Here is a 20,959-nt window from a genome sequence, read left to right as displayed (position 1 = left end):
CCCTGTCTTAGGTCAGTTAGGATCACCACTTTATTTTAAGAATGTGAAATGTCAGAATAATAGGAGAGAATGATTCATTTCATATTTTATTTCTTTCATCACATTCCCAGTGGGTCAGAAGTTTAGATACACTCAATTAGTATTTGGTAGCATTGCCTTTAAATTGTTTAACTTGGGTCAAACGTTTCGGGTAGCCTTCCACAATAAGTTGGGTGAATTTTGGCCCATTCCTCCTGACAGAGCTGGTGTGAATGAGTCAGGTTTGTAAGGCCTCCTTGCTCGCACACGCTTTTTCAGTTCTGTCCACAAATGTTCTATACGATTGAGGTCAGGGCTTTGTGATGGCCACTCCAATACCTTGACTTTGTTGTCCTTAAGCCATTTTGCCATGACTTTGGAAGTTTGCTTGGGGTCATTGTCCATTTGGAAGACCCATTTGCAACCAAGATTTAACTTCCTGACTGATGTCTTGAGATCTTGCATCAATATATCCACATAATTTTCCTGCCTCATGAAGCCATCTATTTTGTGAAGTGCACCAGTCCCTCCTGCAGCAAAGCACCCCCACAACATGATGCTGCCACTCCCCGTGCTTCACGGTTGGGATGGTGTTCTTCGGCTTGCTAACCTCCCTATTTTTCCTCCAAACATAATGATGGTCATTGTGGCCAAACAGTTCTATTTTTGTTTCATCAGACCAGAGGACATTTCTCCAAAAAGTACAATCTTTGTCCCCATGTGCAGTTGCAAACCGTAGTCTGGCTTTTTTATGGCGGTTTTGGAGCAGTGGATTCTTCCTTGCTGATCGGCCTTTCAGGTTATGTCGACATAGGACTCGTTTTACTGTGGATATAGATACTTTTGTACCCGTTTCCTCCAGCATCTTCACAAGGTCCTTTGCTGTTGTTCTGAGATTGATTTGCACTTTTCGCACCAAAGTACGTTCATCTCTAGGAGACAGAACGCGTCTCCTTCCTGAGCGGTATGACAGCTACGTGGTCCCATGGTGTTTATACTTGCGTACTATTGTTTGTACAGATGAATGTGGTACCTTCAGGCATTTGGAAATTGCTCCCAAGGATGAACCAGACTTGTGGAGGTCTACAATTCTTTTTCTGAGGTCTTGGCTGATTTCTTTGATTTTCCCATGAAAATCAAGCAAAGAGGCACTGAGTTTGAAGGTAGGCCTTGAGACACATCCACAGGTACAACTCCAATTGACTCAAATGATGTCAATTAGCCTATCAGAAGCTTCTAAAGCCTTGACATCCTTTTCTGGACTGTCACGTTCCTGACCTGTTTTCCTTTTTCTTGTATTTATTTAGTTGGTCAGGGCGTGAGTTGGGTGGGTTTGTCTATGTGGTATTTTCTTTGTTGGGATGTTTGTGTCCGGCCGGGTATGATTCTCAATCAGAGACAGCTGTCAATCGTTGTCCCTGATTGAGAATCATACTTAGGCAGCCTGGGTTTCACTTGTGTTTTGTGGGTGTTTGTCTTCCGTGTAGTCGTTGTGCCACACGGGACTGTTTGTCGGTTTTCTATTTGTTATTTTGTTTCATTATAGTGTTCAGTTCGATGCTAATAAATTATGGACACTAACCACTCCGCGTATTGGTCCGATCCTTCTCGCCTCTCCTCGTCCGAGGAGGAGGAATTAGAAAGCCGTGACATGTACATTTTCTGGACAGGCACAGTCAACTTAGTGTATGTAAACTTCTGACCCACTGGAATTGTGATACAGTGAATTATAAGTGAAATAATTGTTGGAAAAATGTATTGTGTCATGCACAAATAAGATGTCCTAACCGACTTGCCAAAACTATAGTTTGTTAACAAGAAATTTGTGGAGTGGTTGAAAAATGAGTTTTAATGACTCCAACCTAAGTGTATGTAAACTTCCGACTTCAACTGTATGCTTAATTTAGAGTTATTTATGCCACTTGAGTTGTGATACAAATGTTGGGATATATGTTTAGATTTTGAATACATTCTAAGGCTGCATGATGGGACTCTAATGATGATTTCGAAAAAATAGTTGCATGAAAGGTATGATCTCTGATTTGTTTATTGTGCCGGCTGCACACACAGATAATATTTTCAACAGGCCTCAGATATCCTGGTGGCAATTCCCCTTGTGTGGCGTAATGCCCCCGAAAAAAATGCATGCCTTTTGGGCTGAATATAATGAATATAATTCCCTTCTCCTGGCTGCAATGCTCCAAAGCACCTCTCGCTCACGTGGCTCTCTCAGATATCTCAATTCTTATTAGCCAATGCCAGTCATGTGATCGGGTCCTTCTCAGATGCATTTCAGCTAAGAAGTAGGCTACAAGTGAATGAATACAGACACATTAGGGACGCAACTGCGTGTGTCCCTCTTATCGAATCCCGAGGAGCATATTGAAGATGTTAGAAGTGTCCACATTTATCCTACTTTTCATCAGCCAACAAGATGAGTAGGCCTAACAAACAGCAAAAAGCACTAGCCTATATCAATCTACAATTCCCCCTATAGTACAAAAGTTGACCTATTCTTGTAGTCAAAATGAATATTCCAAACATACTCGCATCAAAAAAACTTTTAAAAGCATTGAGGCTGATGTAACAGATCAGAACGTTTAGCTTAAAATGTGGATAAACTATTAGGCTATTTTTTCACATTATAAGCGTAGCAATGCGCACACGGCAGTAGGCTATAAATGCGAATATTCCAAAATAAAATCAATTAGCGGTAATACACTGTTCTCGAAAGTGACAGCAATTATGCATGTAATGCTGTATTATAAAGGTGCATTTTTATGGTGAAAATGATAACTTGAAACTCACATGCAGCCTATGTACAGTATGCCAGTTAGGCTCTACACCGGTTATAAAGCAGATTAATATATAATTCACAAGTGATAGACCAATATTGTCACCCATCAGACTATTCTTAATTTAATGTTGTCTTTACATATACTAAATAATATATGTGTGTAATGAGTTTTGATTTAGGATGGACCATTATCATGCACCTGTCTCGGAGCAGGGGCATGGGGAAAAATATATATCATCTATGCACTTAAATAGCGAATGGAGGATGCTTTTCCCGTGGTGTCACGGATCCCTCCGGAACTTTCATTGCGCACACCTGGCCCCTATTCCCACCGATTGTATTTGTATATATGTGCCCTTTGTTCACCATGGTGGGGTTGATTATTGTTACAATGTCCATTGGTGCGTGTGAGTACATGTGCTGTGTGTTTTGGGCTTTCGTGCCCTTGTGGATTGCGCAGATGATTACGGGTCTCGTCCCGTGTGTTCATCATTGTGCGCGTGTGTATTTATTCGAGGTACTGCTCGCTCTTTTGTTTGGGTTTCAACCCTGTGTTTTAGTTACCTGTTTGTTCGGTCTTCGTCCCTGTGCCTTTACACGGCACCGCGTAATTTGGGCTAAATAAAAACCCTATTACGCATTCCTGCGTCTGTCGCCCGAATCATTCATGCCAGCGTGACACGTGGTTCATTTTCATGCCAGCCAGGTAGGCTATACTCCTGTTGTAAAGCAAAGCAATGTGCTTAATATTAGGACAGTTGATAAATAAATATAGTAGGCCTAGCCTATAGAAAGCTGATGGGATCATCCTCTTTTTAATAGAGGCCATCAAAACTCTGTTTTTTCACACAATTACATAGCCTATAGAATTGTTGTGCAACATGAGCTCATGGGCTCTCATGAAGAGTTTAATAAATATTTTTGAGTGATGAGTGGGACAATAGAGTCCCTAATACCAGGCAGTTAGCAAGTCTGGTAGGCTACAAGTCTGGTAGGCTACTAGTTACCGTCACGTGGAATTTAACTGTGGTCATCATGATCGTGACTGCTGGTGTGGCGGTAATAAGGTCACATTAACAGCCCTTGGTCTGCGTGTGTGTGTGTGTGTGTGTGTGTGTGTGTGTGTGTGTGTGTGTGTGTGTGTGTGTGTGTGTGTGTGTGTGTGTGTGTGTGTGTGTGTGTGTGTGTGTGTGTGTGTGTGTGTGGCGGTAATCTCTGTGTTAGAAATGAGCCTGACAGAACAGTTCATTTCTTCCCCTTTGTAGAGCCAAGCCGATGCGCACTACAAAGGCAGCAAACATGCCAAGAAGCTCAAAGCGCAGGAGACCCCTAAACATAAGACCCTGAAAAACTACAGCACACCCAGCCAGGACAGAGGAAAGAGATTCATATCCTCCACCACCTCCTCTTCCTCCTCCAGTATCGCTCTCACTGCCTGCAGCTCTGAACAACCAGGTTAATAGCTCCTCTTGTTTAAGGTTGAGTTCCAAATGGCACCCTATTCCCTACATAGTGCATTACTTTTGACTAGAGCACTATGTGGGCTCTGGTCAAAGGTAGCGCACTATATAGGGAATAGTGTACCATTTGGGACAGGCCATTGTCTACTCCGAATATTTATGCTGCATGCTCTATACAGCCGTTTTCTTATTGGTCTTTGTCTCAGGCGTTTGGACTTGTGATGATGTTAAGTGTGTTTTTGTGAGTGTGTGTATTCGCTTCTCTGTGTGTTATTGTTATGCCTCAGCTCAGAGGAGCTTGTGAACATGTGTCAGGGTCATTTGAATGTGGTGCCTACATCAATGTGCTGAGTTGGATTGCTAAAGTCACTGACCTATGAAAGTGGTGTTGGATTGCATACCCATTGGTCTGAGTTGGGACTGGTAGGCTACGCTACCACCTGGGCTGTTGCTTGGTTTAGTGATAGATCCCGCCGCAGCTTAGGGATGGGGCTGGAGAAATGTAAGCACCTGCAAATTCATAGACAAAGTTATGGATGCAGGGAATGACCATCCATGATATCAGCATTATAGGCAAAGTGGCCATCAACAGTTACATTGTTTACAAACAATGGAGTAAAACACGCTTATATTTTGGGTTCTGATCGGTCACGACAGTTGAATTAAGCTCATGTGGCATTCAGAAGTTACTGTCTATTCTCAGAGAATCAATGGATACATATATCATTAATTTATGTACCAATTGCAGATTGCCTGTAAAAAGAATATTTTAAAAAAGCACCATCATCATGTGTACGGCCTGTTCCTCCGCAGGTCAGCTCAAATTTACTGGCTAATTCATAGGCACGAAAAGGAAGAAATTGGTCCAAAATGTGGAGGTAATACCTGAAATGGTGTTTTTCGTTTTGCTACAGCGTACCCCTATTTGCACGACCCAGAGCACTGCTTGACAGCATCTGTGGAAATGCTCTCTGACTCATCAATCCTGAACAGATGGAGGTCAGATGACGTTAGGTTGGATTAAGGTTAGATAAAACCATAGAGGGAGTCTAACGGCATGTATCAATACCTTACAGACATGTAATTCAGACTAGTTTAATACCTTTTGATACGTGCAATTCAGACTAGTTTGAGAGAGAAAAGGCTCTCATCGCATTCATTCAATTGATCACAGATTGCATGTATCAATGCCCAATTCTGTGGCCTGTCGTGGTCAAGCGGTCTAAGCCGCTGCCTCCAGAATACAGCCACTGTATCAGTGCAAGCGTGGTTTCGAGCTAGTGTCCTATCTAATAAAACACACACACAGAAAAAGCCCAATCCCCATACGTACTAACTCTGTAGCACAACACTGTGTTAAGTGGGTTATGAGGTGGTTTAACTGTTGGGTCTGTTTGATTTTCAGTTAAAAAAGGGTTATATCCAAACAATCTCTACACCATGGCGTCTTCAAAATCGTTTTTCCCAGCTTCTGGCCTGGCATTGGCGCCTTCATCTATCCTGTGTAAACCTTTGTGTGAGCCCACACCTGCCAGTCCGGCCCCAGAGATGCCAAAGCCCACACTCACTAAACCAACCCCGGTGCCTGCTGTGCCTGCTGCCCCCGCCCCATGCACGCACTCCGACGAATCAGAGGAGGAGAAGGCCAAGAAGCTTCTCTACTGTTCGTTATGCAAAGTAGCCGTCAACTCCCTCTCCCAGCTTGAGGCTCACAACACAGGTCGGCTAAATGGAATCTACTAGTTGCTAATTGTTCACGTGAAAATTTGGCTATGGTTCATATACTGTACATATAATGTAATGATACATTTATTGTCTGGGGAGGTGTAATTTCTGTCCATCTATGGGATGTGCTCCTTTTGGCTCAAGAGCACCCTTTAAACGTGACGAATAGCCTCTTTAATTTGCTTGCTTGTTATTCCACATCCTTACCAGGTTCCAAGCACAAAACGATGCTGGATGCGAGGGATGGAGCAGGGCCCATCAAAGCCTATCCCAGGCCAGGGGCTAAGCTCAAGGTCCAGGCCACCATCACCAAAGGCTCAGGCCTGCAGAACAAGACGTTCCACTGCGAAATCTGTGATGTCCACGTCAACTCAGAGATCCAGCTCAAACAGGTAAAGAAATAAACAATTACAGACAATCTCAACATTTATTAATTGAATTGATCACAAATCCAAAATAATACATTTTACCTCTGTACAACAAGTGGATTGAGTTGGCAGAACAATTGCCTCAGTGTGTGTGCAACACAACACTGTCTTTGTCACAAAATCCTATACCGCGGTATAGTTTGTTATTTGTACAACTTTTTGTGTATGTGCCATGCCATTGCCTGTGTAGTCAAATTACATTTGAAATGCCTATCATCTTGCAAAGATGATCATATGAAGTCTCTAATTCATGGAATATGGCCTCCATGAGTCAAACACTAGGCGGGTGGCTTTTGTATTTTTCTCCCACAGGTACTATGACAGTGTAATTATGTGAATCTCCACCAAAATTAGCAGTTAATAACTTCACATTTATAATGAATAGGCCTAAGGCATGGGTTGTCATTTTCTGGATGGCCGCAGTATGTGCAGGCTTTTGTTCCAAATGTTGAAAAAACCTGATAAACTAGTCTTGATTTAGAATGTATTATTTCAATCAGCCATGGGTTAGTACTGGGCTGGAATAAAAGCCTGCACATACTGCGACCCTGTAAGACCAGAGCTTCCCATCCCTGAGATATGTTCTACAATGAAAGGTTACAACTAGATCAAACTGATTAGCTCTGAAGAAATACGAAATCAGTGCCAGTTTAGTGATTTGCTTACGTCGGCCATATTGAGTTTGTATATACACTGAGTATGAACGACTTTGAAAGGTAATATTTAATGCGCCAACAGGACTAATGTCAACCCTTTTTTGTACTTGTTTCAGCACATTTCCAGTCGGAGGCACAAAGACCGAGTGGCCGGGAAACCCTTGAAGCCCAAATACAGTCCTTACAGCAAGCAGCAACACAGCACCGCCACCACCACACTAGAAGTAAGGCAGTATTATCATCAGTCATTTTTCTCAGTTTTGGTGGAGATTTGTCAAATCTACACTGAGTGCACAAAACATTAAGAACACGGCAGGTACCCTGGTGGGTAGGAGCGTTGGCCTGTGACCGACAGGTTGCTGGATCAAATCCCCAAGTTGACAAGGTAAAAATCTGTCATTCTGCCCCTGAGCAAGGCATTTAACCCACTTTTCTCCGGGCGCCGATGACGTGGATGTTGATTAAAGCAGCCCCCCGCACCTCTCTGACTCAGAGGGGTTGGGTTAAATGTGGAAGACATATTTCAGTTGAATGCATTCAGTTGTTCAACTGACTAGCTATTTCCTTTCCACCTTCCTAATATTCCACCTTCCACCTTTCCATCTTCCTTTTGCCCTCAGAACAACCTCAATTCGGCAGGGCATGGCCTCTACAAGGTGTCGAAAGCGTTCCATAGGGATGCTAGCCCATGTTGACTCCAATGCTTCCGACAGTTGTGTCAAGTTGGCTGGATGTCCTTTGGGTGGTTCCATTCTTGTTACACATGGGAAACTGTTGTGTGTGAAAAACCCAGCAGTGTTGCAGTTCTTGACACACTCAAACCGGTGCGCCTGGCACGTACTACCATACACCGTCCAAAGGCACTTAAATATTTTGTCTGCACATTCACCCTCTGAATGGCACACATACACAATCCATGTCTCAATAATCTCAAGGCTTAAAAATCCTTCTTTAACCTGTCTACTCCCCTTCATCTACACTGATTGAAGTAGATTTAACAAGTGACATCAATAAGGTATCATAGTTTTCACCTCGATTCACCTTTTCGGTCTGGTCAGTCTGACTTCCGCCGAAGTCGGTTCCTCTCCTTGTTCGGGCGGCGCTCGGCGGTCGGCGTCGCCGGTCTTCTAGCCATCATCGATCCACTTTTCATTTTCCATTTGTCTTGTCTTCTCACACACCTGGTCTCAATTTCCTTCTTTACATGTTGTGTATTTAACCCTCTGTTCCCCCCATGTCTTTGTGCGGCATTGTTTATTGTAAGTGCATGTGCACGTTTTCTCTGGTGCGCGACGGGTTTTGTACCCATTTGTTTGTGGTTCTGGTTACCGGTGGTTTTATGAATAAAACTGTCATGTTTTGCTCTCCTGCCGCCAATTACGCACTCCCTTACACAGTGTATACATACTCAGTGTATATACACTATGTTTCCAGACGAAAAGAGAATAGCAACTAATAATATCCAGTATCCTGAGATAATGTCCTGAGATTATATCTTTATTAATTCAGTTGACAATGTACAAAATTAACTGTATTATCTCACCCGGTGGCTGTTCTCTTTTAATTGATATTACACATTGCCTATGGGTAGTCTGTTTGAGCAGAGAGGCTAGAGTAGTCTCTCTGGTGGATTAGTTTACAGATTTATTTGTTGACTAATCAGTCAATTATAGAATTGGATAGCATTACACATCTTACCCCATGTGAATTGTTGTGTCTCATGGAGTTGTTCTCTTCCCCTCAGGCTAAACTCGCATTCCAGAAGGACCTTGTGAAGCCCCTGTCTCAGGCTTTCCTCTCCAGCCCGTTCATTCCCACCACAATACCCTCCATCTCCCTCCACCCGCGGCCCAACACCTCCATCTTCCAGAAAGTCGCCCTCCCGCCCTCTTTCCTGCGAGCAGCTCCTGGCCCTATCCGGCCAACAGGAGGGTCCATCCTCTTCGCCCCATATTGACCTTTGAACCCCTCATCCCGACCACCTGAGCACAGAGGGAGGTCCAGCTTTGTGTGCACAGTGTCCATATTATGACAGCCTCAGAGTCACAAGTGGTTGGTGTCAAACTGTTCCTCAGAGAGCTCTGAGATGTGTATGAGAGGTGTTACCATGGCAACGTTCACACTGGGGCAGTCAGGATTACGGAGCTTGACCCGACAACATGTTTCTCCTAAACCTGCTGAACCTTAACCGAGGGGAGCATTGAACTGTCTACACCCTGATTGACTTGAATTACCGCGGTTTCTCGGCACAATGTAAGGACAACACCAGTCACATGTACGGTGTCCTATTAGGACAGCCTCAGTGTCAGGACTTCTTTCAATCTCACCTTACACATGATCGGTGTGAATTTGTGGTAGTGCTGGACAGCAGAGGAAGTGCTGTGTTGTTTTAGACCGATGATGGGGGCTAGCTTGTCTCCAGTGTTTGTATGGTGGAGAAAGCTATGGGATACAGTGCCATGATTGACCTCAAATCAGGCGTCTCAACTTTTCTTCTAACTCTTGTGGGCTGAACAACTGACACCAGCTGCGATTAACTCTTTCAAAGCCACAAAAAACATCCCTGCAAAATCTGGGATATTTTCCTTCGGTCCTTCAATTTCAGTGTTATTATAAGATAAACAACTGTTTGTTTTTCCAAAGACAAAATGGAGAATTGCACATTAATGCTGACCTGCCTGTTGTCTGGCAGGGACGTCATGGGCCTTTGATTTTTATGTGATGTCAATGTTTTTGTCAGGGCACTGTATTGTGACTCCTTAATGCAATAATGTACAGAGTTTTAAGATACGTGTACAGTATACACAAAACTATGTTAGGTAGTATTGTAGAGAGAGTACTAGAAATAGAGTTTATGCATACATTGTGGTTTGGAGAGTTTGGAAATACTGCTTTAAACTTTTTTTTAAATCAAGAAACGAGATATGAATGTTATAGTTGTGCTCCTTTAAGTAGGGAATTGTGAGCTTAGGATCAAAATTGAAAAACTGCCATCTCTGGATGATACAGTGATGTCCTTTGCTATGCAAGAAGTTTTTAACTATTGTCACCACATTTTAAGCGATATTGTGTACGATTTTAACCGCGGCAACAACAGCAAGATTTAACCTGTATGGTGTTAATATTATGACACCCTCATTCTCAGCAGGACTTGTTTCAATCTTAGCAGGACTTAGGCTGTCCTAATATGTACACCGTCAAACAGAGTTGATTAAAATAGAAGGAGGCTAGATGTTTATCCATAGGAATTCTTTGAAGGTATGCCTTCACACCCCTTGACTATTTCCACATTTTGTTGTGTTAGAAAATGGGATTAAAATGGATTTAATTGTCATTTTTGATAACGATCTACACAAAATGTAATGTGAAAGTGGATATTTTTTTTGAACATTTGTAAAAACTATTAATGAAAAATAAAACAATAATAATTCTTGATTAGATACAGTTGAAGTTGGCAGTGTACATACACCTTAGCCAAATACATTTAAACTCAGTTTTTCACAATTCCTGACATTTAATCCTAGTAAAAATTCCCTGTATTAGGTCAGTTAGGATCACCACTTTATTTTAAGTGGTTTTAAGTGGTAATGTGAAATGTCAGAATAATAGTAGAGAGAATTATTTATTTCAGCTTTTATTTCTTTCATCGCATTCCCAATGGGTCAGAAGTATACATACACTCAATTAGTATTTGGTAGCATTGCCTTTAAATTGTTTAAATTAACCTGGGTCAAAAGTTTCAGGTAGCCTTCCACAAGCTTCCCACAATAAGTTGGGTCAATTTTGGCCCATTCCTTCAGATAGAGCTGGTGTAACTGAGTCAGGTTTGTAGACCTCCTCACTTTTTCAGTTCTGCCCACAAATTGTCTATAGGATTGAGGTCAGGGCTTTGTGATGGTCACTTCATTACCTTGACTTTGTTGTCCTTGAGCCATTTTTCCAGAACTTTGAAAGTATGCTTGGGGTCATTGTCCATTTGGAAGACCCATTTGCGACCAAGCTTTAACTTCCTGACTGATGTCTTGAGATGTTGCTTCAATATATCCACATCATTTTCCTGCCTCATGATGCCATCTATCTTGTGAAGTGCACCAGTCCCTCCTGCAGCAAAGCACCCCCACAACATGATGCTGCCACCCCCGTGCTTCACGGTTGGGATGGTGTTTTTCGGCTTGCAAGCCTTCCCCTTTTTCCTCCAAACATAATGATGGTCATTATGGCCAAACAGTTCTATTTGTGTTTCATCAGACCAGAGGACATTTTTCCGAAAAGTACAATCTTTGTCCCCATGTGCAGTTGCAAACCGTAGTCTGGCTTTTTTATAGTGGATTTGTAGCAGTGGCTCTTCCTTGCTGAGCGGTATGGCAGCTACGTGGTCCCATGGTGTTTATACTTGCGTACTATTGTTTGTACAGATGAACGTGGTACCTTCAGGCATTTGGAAATTGCTCCCAAGGATGAACCAGACTTGTGGAGGTCTACCATTTTTTTTCTGGGGTCTTGGCTGATTTATTTTGATTTTCCCATGATATCAAGCAAAGAGGCACTGCGTTTGAAGCTTCTTAAAGACATCATTTTCTGGAATTTTCCAAGCTGTTTAAAGGTACAGTCAACTTAGTGTATGTAAATTTCTGCCCCACCGGAATTGTGATACAGTGAATTATAAGTGAAATAATCTGTCTGTAAACAATTGTTGGAAAAATTACTTGTGTCATGCACAAAGTAGATGTCCTAACCGACTTTCCAAAACTATAGTTTCTTAACAAGAAATGTGTGGAGTGGTTAAAAAATGAGTTTTAATGACTCCAACATAAGTGTATGTAAACTTCCGACTTCAACTGTAAGTATTCAACCCCCTGAGTCAAAACATGCTAGAATCAACTTTGGCAGCAATTACAGCTGTGAGTCTTTCTGGGTAAGTCTCTAAGAGCTTTGCACACCTGGATTGTACAGCCATTTTCAAGTATTTTTAAGTCATAACTGAAACTAGGCCACTTAGGAACATTCAATGTCGTCTTGGTAAGCAACTCCAGTGTATATTTGGCCTTATGTTTTAAGGCTGCTGAAAGGCGAAAGGCGAATTTGTTCCCAGTGTCTTTTGGAAAGCAGACTGAACCAGGTTTTCCTCTAGAATTCTTCCTGTGCTTAGCTCTATTCCATTTATTTTTATCCTAAAAACTCCCTAGTCCTTGCCGATGACAAGCATACCCATAGCATCATTCAGCCACCACTTTGCTTGAATATATGGAGAGTGGTACTCAGTGATGTGTTGTATTGGATTTGCCCCAAACGTAATGCTTTGTATTCTGGACAAAAAGTTAATTTCTTTGCCAAATTGTTTGCAGGTTTACTTTAGTGCCTTATGCAGAAAGGCTGGATGCATGTTTTGGAAGATTTTATTCTGTACAGGCTTCCTTCTTTTCACTCTGTCAATTAGGTTAGTATTGTGCAGTAACTACAATGTTGATCCATCCTCAGTTTTCTCCTATCACAGCCATTAAACTCTGTAACTGTTTTAAAGTGACCATTGGCGTCATGATGAAATCCTTGAGCGGTGTCCTTCCTCTCCTGCAACTGAGTTAGGAAGGACGTCTGTGTCTTTGTAGTGACTGGGTGTATTGATACACCATCCAAAGTGTAATTAGTAACTTCACCATGCTCAAAGGGATATTCAATGTCTGCTTTTCCCTGGTCTTTGTGGTTGAATCTGTGTTTGAAATTCAATTCTTGACTGAGGGATCTTACAGATAATTGTATCTGTGGGGTACAGAGATTAGGTAGTCTTGCAAAAATCATGTTAAACATTATTATTGCACACAGAGTCCATGCAACTTATTGGGACTTGTTAAGCAGATTTGTACTCCTGAATTTATTTAGTCTTGCCATAACAAAGGGGTTGAATACTTATTGACTCAATACATTTCAGCTTTTCATAAAAATTATTTTTGTAAAAAGCTCTAAAAACATAATTCCACTTTGACATTATAGGGTATTGTACGTAGGCCAGTGACAAATTTAATAAATGTTAAATTCTGTCTGTAACACAACAATATGTGGAAAAAGTCAAGGGGTGTGAATAATTTCTTAAGGCACTGTGCCTCTATGGGTCCACAGTGGGATTTGTAATATGGTGTGTTAACCAGAATTGACAAAGTCCTCCTAAAAAATTGCTTTTAGTTTATAGGCACCATACATGGGTATTTCTAGAATATTAAGTCATTTACACTGCTCAGATGAGTCAACAGAGGTTATTTGTGAGTATGTGGAGACTTGATGTGTATAAGATGTATGTATGAGGAAAAAGTATACATTGAAAGTATTTCAAAAAAATAATATATTTGTTTCACAACCACCTCAATGTTGTTGTTTTTTACTGCACATTAACAATGCTTTAATCCTGATTACAGTATGATCATGCCTGAATTTGAGTGTAATTAGAAATAAATAAAACTGTGTTTCGGAAATGTAGGCTCTGAATGGGAGGAGATCATCAATTAAACTACCATCATTATTACCCACTTATCAGGTGCAATGGAACACAAAATTGGATGATTGGTCTTATTTTTCCTCTTTTGTCCTATTTGCTTGACAAAAATGTCAAGGCAAGATATATGAAGATTTACTAAGCATTTGCATCAGGTGCAAAATTGCAACCGTTTTTTCAACAAGTGATAAAACACCAAAAACAATGCTAAAACATGAAACTGCATCATTTACAATTTACTTTTGTTGTATTCTTTCTCCTAACTGTTATTTTACTTGTTTTGCTCTGTCCTCAATGTTTAATTCCAATTTGAATATACATGTTTGCATCGGGTGCAAGCAAGGTTTTTTCAATATTGGCCCTATGTGAGTGTAAAAACGTCATACCGTATAGTGGCTTTTGAAAGTATTCACCCCTTGGCATTTTTCCTATTTTGTTGCCTTACACCCTGGAATTAAAATAGATTTTTGGGGGGTTTGTATCATTTGATTTACACAACATGCCTACCACTTTGAAGATGCAAAATATTTTTTATTGTGAAACAAACAAGAAATAATACAGGAAAAAATGAAGAATTTGAGCGTGCATAACTATTCATCCCCGCAAAGTCAATACTTTGTAGAGCCGCCTTTTGCAGCAATTACAGCTGCAAGTCTCTTGGGGGTATGTCTCTATAAGCTTGGCACATCTAGCCACTGGGAGTTTTGCCCATTCTTCAAGGCAAAACTGCTCCAGCTCCTTCAAGTTGGATGGGTTCTGCTGGTGTACAGCAATCTTTAAGTCATACACAGATTCTCAATTGGATTGAGGTCTGGGATTTGACTAGGCCATTCCAAGACATTTAAATGTTCCCCTTAAACCACTCAAGTGTTGCTTTAGCAGTATGCTTATAGTCATTGTCCTGCTGGAAGGTGAACCTCCGTCCCAGTCTCAAATTTCTGGAAGACTGAAACAGGTTTCCCTCAATTTCCCTGTATTTAGCGCCATCCATCATTCCTTTAATTCTGACCGGTTTCCCAGTCCCTGCCAATGAAAAACATCCTCACAACATGGTGCTGCCACCACCATGCTTCACTGTGGGTATGGGGTTCCCGGGGTGATGAGAGGTGTTGGGTTTGTGCCAGACATAGCATTTTCCTTGATGGCCAAAAAGCTACATTTTAGTCTCATCTGACCAGAGTTCCTTCTTCCATATGTTTGGGGAGTCTCTTCGGGGTTATATTTGGTCTCTTTGTTGCCTCTCTGATTAATGCCCTCCTTGCCTGGCCCGTGAGTTTTGGTGGGCGGCCCTCTCTTGGCAGGTTTGTTGTGGTGCAGATTCTTTCCATTTTTTAAGAATGGATTAAATGGCGCTCTGTGGGATGTTCAAGTTTCTGATATTTTTTTATAACCCAACCCTGATCTGTACTTCTCCACAACTTTGTCCCTGACCTGTTTGGAGAGCTCCTTGGTCTTCATAGTGCCGTTTTCTTGGTGGTGCCCCTTTGCTTAGTGGTGTTGCAGAATCTGAGCTCATGTGACAGATCTTGTGACACTTAGATTGCACACAGGTGGACTTTATTTAACTAATTCTGTGAGTTCTGAAGGTAATTGGTTGCACCAAATCTTATTTAGGGGCTTCATAGCAAAAGGGGTGAATACATATGCACGCACCACTTTTCCATTTTTGGATTTCTTTGAATTTCTTGAAACAAATAATTTTTTTCATTTCACTTCACCAATTTGAACTATTTTGTGTATGTCCATTACATGAAATCCAAATAAAAATCCATGTAAATTACAGGATGTAATGCAACAAAATAAGAAAAACACCAAGGGGGGTGAATACTTTTGCAATGCATTGTATGTCATATGGGTTTATCCACAAATATGAGTAAGTATTAGTGTGACTCATGCCGCAGCAGGATTTCGTTATGCAAGCAGGTTATGTAAAGAACATGTGTGTCTTTTGATCCTCCTGCCGAGTGCTGTGTAAGAAGCTCAGCATCACTCCACTGACACCACATCTAGCTTATACTCATGTTTACATAAAATCACTTAGTACAGGCTACACTGCATGAGAAAAGCATGCAAGAACAAAAATATGCAATGGCTGAAATGACCAGTTATGTTTTCAGCCATAGCAGCGAAATCACCGGATAGAGTACATTTCATATTTAAACAATTTACACATTATCTACATTGGCCATGTTGATAATTTAGTTCTGCATTATAGTTTTGAGCCTTAATGCTGCTGTTATGACAGGCAAATCTTACCACATATGTCAAAGAACACAATCTAACCCTAGAAAAGCTTTAAGAAATCTTAGGAAAGTATTTTAGCAGTGTGAAAGACTCAAGTCCTCAAGTCTTTCCCCCCCTTTCCTTTGAAGTGAATGCCGAGGTTAAACCGTGGTTGTCAAAGTATTATGAAAGCCTTATGTCAGCTTATCTACTCTTTTCACTCGCACTTGATGCGGTTGATCCCACTTAAACACCCAGGCCCCATGCATAATGTTGAAAGCAAGTCATTACCGTCAAGGGCGCTGAAAGAGGAACACAAGTGGAACAAGTATCACAAATCTCCCTTGATTGCAGTTAATGCCAGATTTAGAAAGAGCATAGTTGTCTCCTTTCATATTTTTTAAATGTCAGTACTTAACTTGCAAATTTGATCTGATAGGCATGGTTAGCTGGTTTGTGCTACTGTAGAGTGAGAATGAATAGTAAACACTAAATAGCAATAACACTGGGCAGTTCTCATTATATCATTTTATGGTTGGCCCTACATGAAAATTACCATTAGTCTGTTAATCCTTGTGAGACTGGGAGCAACAGTTTGACTCTAGCCTTCTGTTATGAAAAGATGACACCATGGAATCTCTCAGTTTCTCTCAGAGCTAATATCACACTGACATGACTGAACATACCAGAGCTTGATACCATTCAGGTAGGAAAGGGAGAATGGGCCTCTGTTAAAAACAATTGGGAAAATAAATACAGTAGTTTGCATTTGGACATAAACATTTAGAAGAGCATCACTACAGACCGTTAATCTGGGCTGGCTGCTCACTTCCTCCTGATATATAGGAAGCTCTGTGTTAGTCTTATTGAGTTGGCCCTGGCATCCTCTCTGCAGGGAAGCCCCATTCTGTTCAGTAGTGAGGGAAGGGTGCTTAACATTATTGAGCCTACTACCAATGTTCATCGGTGCTCAGAAACAACCCCCAGCCCTCCTCCACCCTTGAAGATCTGAGAGGATATGCTAATATGCTTTCCCTCTGATAGGCTAGGTGGAATAAACAACTGTGCAATCTTCTCACATCTCCACAAGTGCCTAGGCCAGGGGGTAGTGGCGGGCACATATGTGAAGCTAGCCACAATTAGGATTAGCCACAATAGTAGAATTTGCAATTAGCCTTCAAAATACAAATCACTAATTGAAAGTGATACAAATGGTTACAAATAGTGTTATCAAGACATATTTGGACTAGGTAGGTAGCCTCAAGGTTAGAGCATTAGACCAGTAACTGAAAGGTTGCTGGTTCAAATACCAGATCCAACAAGGTAAAAATGATATATAAATCTGTCACTGTGCCTTGCCTAATTGCTGTACAATGGTGTCACTGTGTAGGCTGGTGCACAATCCATAGCTTAGGCTGTACTGTGCATATAAGTATACCCCCAATGCAATTCTAAATCGACAGTGTGATTTTAACAGATTTTTACATTTTTTGTTTTAAATGAACTTTTGTCATCTGTTTAATTTATATAAAAACATTCCAACCTTATTTAGCATTATCTAGTCCAAATATGATTCCACTATTTTTAATTCGTTTGAATCATTTTCAATTGGGGACTTTTATTTTGAAGGCGAATCTCAAATTCCACCATTGTAGCTAATCCTTATTGTGGCTAACTTCACACCGGTGTGGCGAGCCAGGAGTTGTTTCTGGATAGGGCCTATAGACCTTTATTCTAAAAGCCTAAAGAGAAGCACATGACTTGTTGCCAGTGTAAACTAGCTGATAAATCACTTCGGGGCAGCAGGCAGCCTAGTGGTTAGAGGCGTTGGACTAGTAACTGGAAGGTTGCAAGATCAAATCCCTGAACTGACAAGGTACAAATCTGTCGTTCTGCCCCTGAACAAGGCAGTTAACCCACTGTTCCTAGCCAATCATTGAAAATAAGAATTTGTTCTTAGCTGACTTGCGTAGTAAAAACTGTAGAAAAGTCTGTTGTCATTATACTGTCGTACACCTCACCTCATCTTCAAATAATATTTTTGCAGGAATCTCCTTGCGAATGATTTTGCCGAAGATTGTATCTCCGCCGGGCTGGGCAACCTGAGCTTTTGCTATCTCATACGCCATGGCGCTAGACTTTGGTCTTTGGTTGAAAGATCTGTGACAGTTTATTACAGCTCTCAGAAGAATGATCATTTTGTGAAGTCATAATGACATCACTCTGTGTTCCACATTTGTTTGCTGATGGCTCCTGATTTAGAGCAATTTACAGCCAATCAGTATAATCCAATTCAAAGTGAAAAGCTTTGCAGGCTCATTTCTCACGAACATACTCCAGTCAAACCATTTCCATTTCACATTCTCTACACTCAATTGCTCCACAGCGACAGTAAGCAGTGAGGTGAGGTGTACGATAGTATAATGACAACATACTTTTCTACAGTTCAAATGATCTTGTCACGCCAGAATTACAGCACATCTCAACTGCTAACGAGAATGATTTTGGAACTGGGCCCTGAACTTGTTTTCATGATAGTATGGCGCCCTCTACTGTTATATGTGTTATAACAAAAGCGCATTGAACCAACATTTTTTGTTTTAGACATCCTTTGTGTTTTATATTCTTTTATTATTCCCATTTAATGCTTCTTGTTTGCTTTTACTTATTTTCATTTGACTATTTTACTGTAAAGTGTGCTGCGATTTTAAATGCACTGCAATTTTAAATTATTTCAAATGCACTTTAAAGTTTGATTTCACTTTTAATTTGACCATCTTGATGTACAAACTACAGGTGGAAGATCTGATTTAGAATGCAAATAGAGCATTTATCACCACAAAAATGACCAATCTTTTGTCATGACGTGGCCCTTTCTGGGTATAGATCGTGGCATCCACCTCTCTCTCTATCTCAGGTTCTGTTATCTCAGGTCGTAAATTCCTGGAGGAGACTCTCTTCCCCTGGGAATGCAGAAAGAGAGCCACATAGAGAGAACAAAGGATTTCACATGGCGAACTCCTAAATTCCCAAAATGGGAATTTGATACAAAAGGTCCACTTGTGAGAAGGTGGGAATGGTCCGTGGACACCTAAGGGACGGGTATGACGAGTGTGTTTAATTTGGTGACCTCAGAGAGGACAGGAAACACACATAACTATCTCTCTGAATATGTAAATTTCTCAATTATGGGGTTTGCATCTAATTCTTGTATAACATGAATGAGTAAAGATTAAACTATTTGTGAAATGATGGAAGGTGATGTTAAACCTTTAATGAAAGAGAATTGTATTCCCTTTAAAGTTTAACTAAGTCATTGGCCCTCCCCCGTGAGAACAGACATGATCTGGCGTCATTGAACAGCCCTTTTCTACTGTTAAGAATAAAACCCCCTCCTGAGGAAATCCTCTTCAGACTACAAAAACCTCAGTATAAGCTAAGGTTATAATGGTTGTTGAATTCCTAACCATACCACGTGGAGCATTGGCTACACGGCTGGAAATGGTTAAACCCTGAGACTATTGATCCCTACAGAATAAGAACAAATCTTAGATAATAATTACTAGTCTGCAGCTAAAAATTATGTCAACCTGGGATGCGAAGACAGACAACTACCGAAACATCTATTCTATGAGAACATTTCTAAATGGTACTCTGAAGTATCCATTCTAACAGGAAAGACTTTGATCTTCAGGGAAGCAGAGAGAGAGACGATGATGAACTGACTCTCCAACAGACGGACCGGATTCCAACAGAAATCACGACGACACACTAGGCGTAAATATATATTGATTGCAATTATTCCCGAATGAGTGAGCGTTCATGTGCAAAGGATTAACATTTCAATTAATATAATTATCAACTGTGTAGTGATTCCTTTTTGTCTTTCCGGCCTGTTCTCAGTCCACACCCACTTCCCTTTGTCCACCAAGCCTTCATATCGGCTAGCCCGCTAGGGAACCCCCCTATCATTTCATTGTAACCATAACTGTTGTTTGTTTATGCATTTCTGTGATTATTTAGTTAGTTAGTAAATAAATGATTAAGACAATTGGTGTATGGATGATTCATAGTAAAGGCTGGGTTCGTGCAGATAACAAACAATTTACGACGTTTGGAATGAGACTAACGTGAGTTAAAGAATAATTCATTAATTAGAAGACTAATTGATCAGAGATTAAAATATCTGAAGCGTTATATTAGGAAAATTATAACTTTGTAATTTGAAGATTTTCCTTGGTGCCCCGACTTCCTAGTTAATTACATTTACATGATATGATTAATCACGTAATAATAATTACAGAGAATTGATTTGATAAAATAAGTCTTCACTTTAATGATGCCAAAGACACAACACTTTCTTTGAAGGAAAGAGGTTCCAGTAAGTGACGGTAAAACAATAAGGATCTGTCGGTAATAAAATAAAATGGAAAATCAACAAGGAAATTAATCGAATTGACAGCAATCACTTTTTTTTTCTCTGCACTACATCTTGAGAGGAACAGAATGTTCAGTTCACTTAATTGGCCTTTGTGGGTGTTTGACTCACATTTCTTGGAAATAAAAGCAACTGTTATCATCTATGTGCCCTAAAGACTAGTCTCTCATGACAGACGTTAACATAGGTGTAACTCAAATATAAAGGTGAATAAAAACACATGGCTGACTGACTGTTTGCTATGATGCTGCAATCCTCAAGAGACAGTTCAGACCTCTTGAGCTGGCTCACCTCGTGATTGACAGGAGGACTATCCTTCAACCACTCCCCTGTCAGGACGGCAGAAAAGGAACCGAGACACCTTACTGTCATTGGCTCTGGCCTGCACATGATGCACAGCACTCTGGGCCAGGCCGGGACGCTGCAAGACATGCGGTTCAGCTCGGGATCCGACACAACCTTCTGAGATGAGCCTGGACAGTCAACCTCCCTCAGGATCATCAGAGGGGTTTCTGGGGTCGACACACAGGATGGACTCCCAGAGGAATTTAGCCTTGCACCGGTCAGCAGTTCCTGCACGGAGAGTGACTTTGAATTCGGAACCAAGAGATGGAGCTGTAGCCGGGTTGTTACCATTGGAGACTTGAGCAGTATGCTACTCTTACTAGAGACTGGGGTTCTCATCCGAGTTGCATCCTGTGGTAACCTCAGAACCCAGATCCAATAAAAT

The 20,959-nt window shown here is 41.1% G+C and overlaps 1 protein-coding gene across 2 annotated transcripts in view; it reads left to right on the top strand.

The window, feature by feature from the left end:
• The window catches only part of LOC139566207 (zinc finger protein 385B-like), a 151,925-nt gene extending 132,882 nt beyond the window's left edge, over window positions 1–19,043 (top strand). For both annotated transcript variants that reach the window (XM_071387242.1, XM_071387243.1), the window contains 5 exons: window positions 4,081–4,270; window positions 5,681–5,995; window positions 6,211–6,392; window positions 7,201–7,308; window positions 8,829–19,043. In XM_071387242.1, coding sequence (XP_071243343.1) covers window positions 4,081–4,270; window positions 5,681–5,995; window positions 6,211–6,392; window positions 7,201–7,308; window positions 8,829–9,041 — 1,008 coding nt within the window. In that variant the 3' untranslated portion in view covers window positions 9,042–19,043. The remainder of the gene's footprint in view (window positions 1–4,080; window positions 4,271–5,680; window positions 5,996–6,210; window positions 6,393–7,200; window positions 7,309–8,828) is intronic.
• The last annotated feature ends 1,916 nt before the right edge of the window (window positions 19,044–20,959 follow it).

Source organism: Salvelinus alpinus, chromosome 38 (genome assembly GCF_045679555.1).
Source record: "Salvelinus alpinus chromosome 38, SLU_Salpinus.1, whole genome shotgun sequence".
Taxonomy (NCBI): domain Eukaryota; kingdom Metazoa; phylum Chordata; class Actinopteri; order Salmoniformes; family Salmonidae; genus Salvelinus; species Salvelinus alpinus.
Note: the sequence above shows the minus strand (reverse complement) of the source record. Positions and strands in the feature narration are given on the sequence as shown.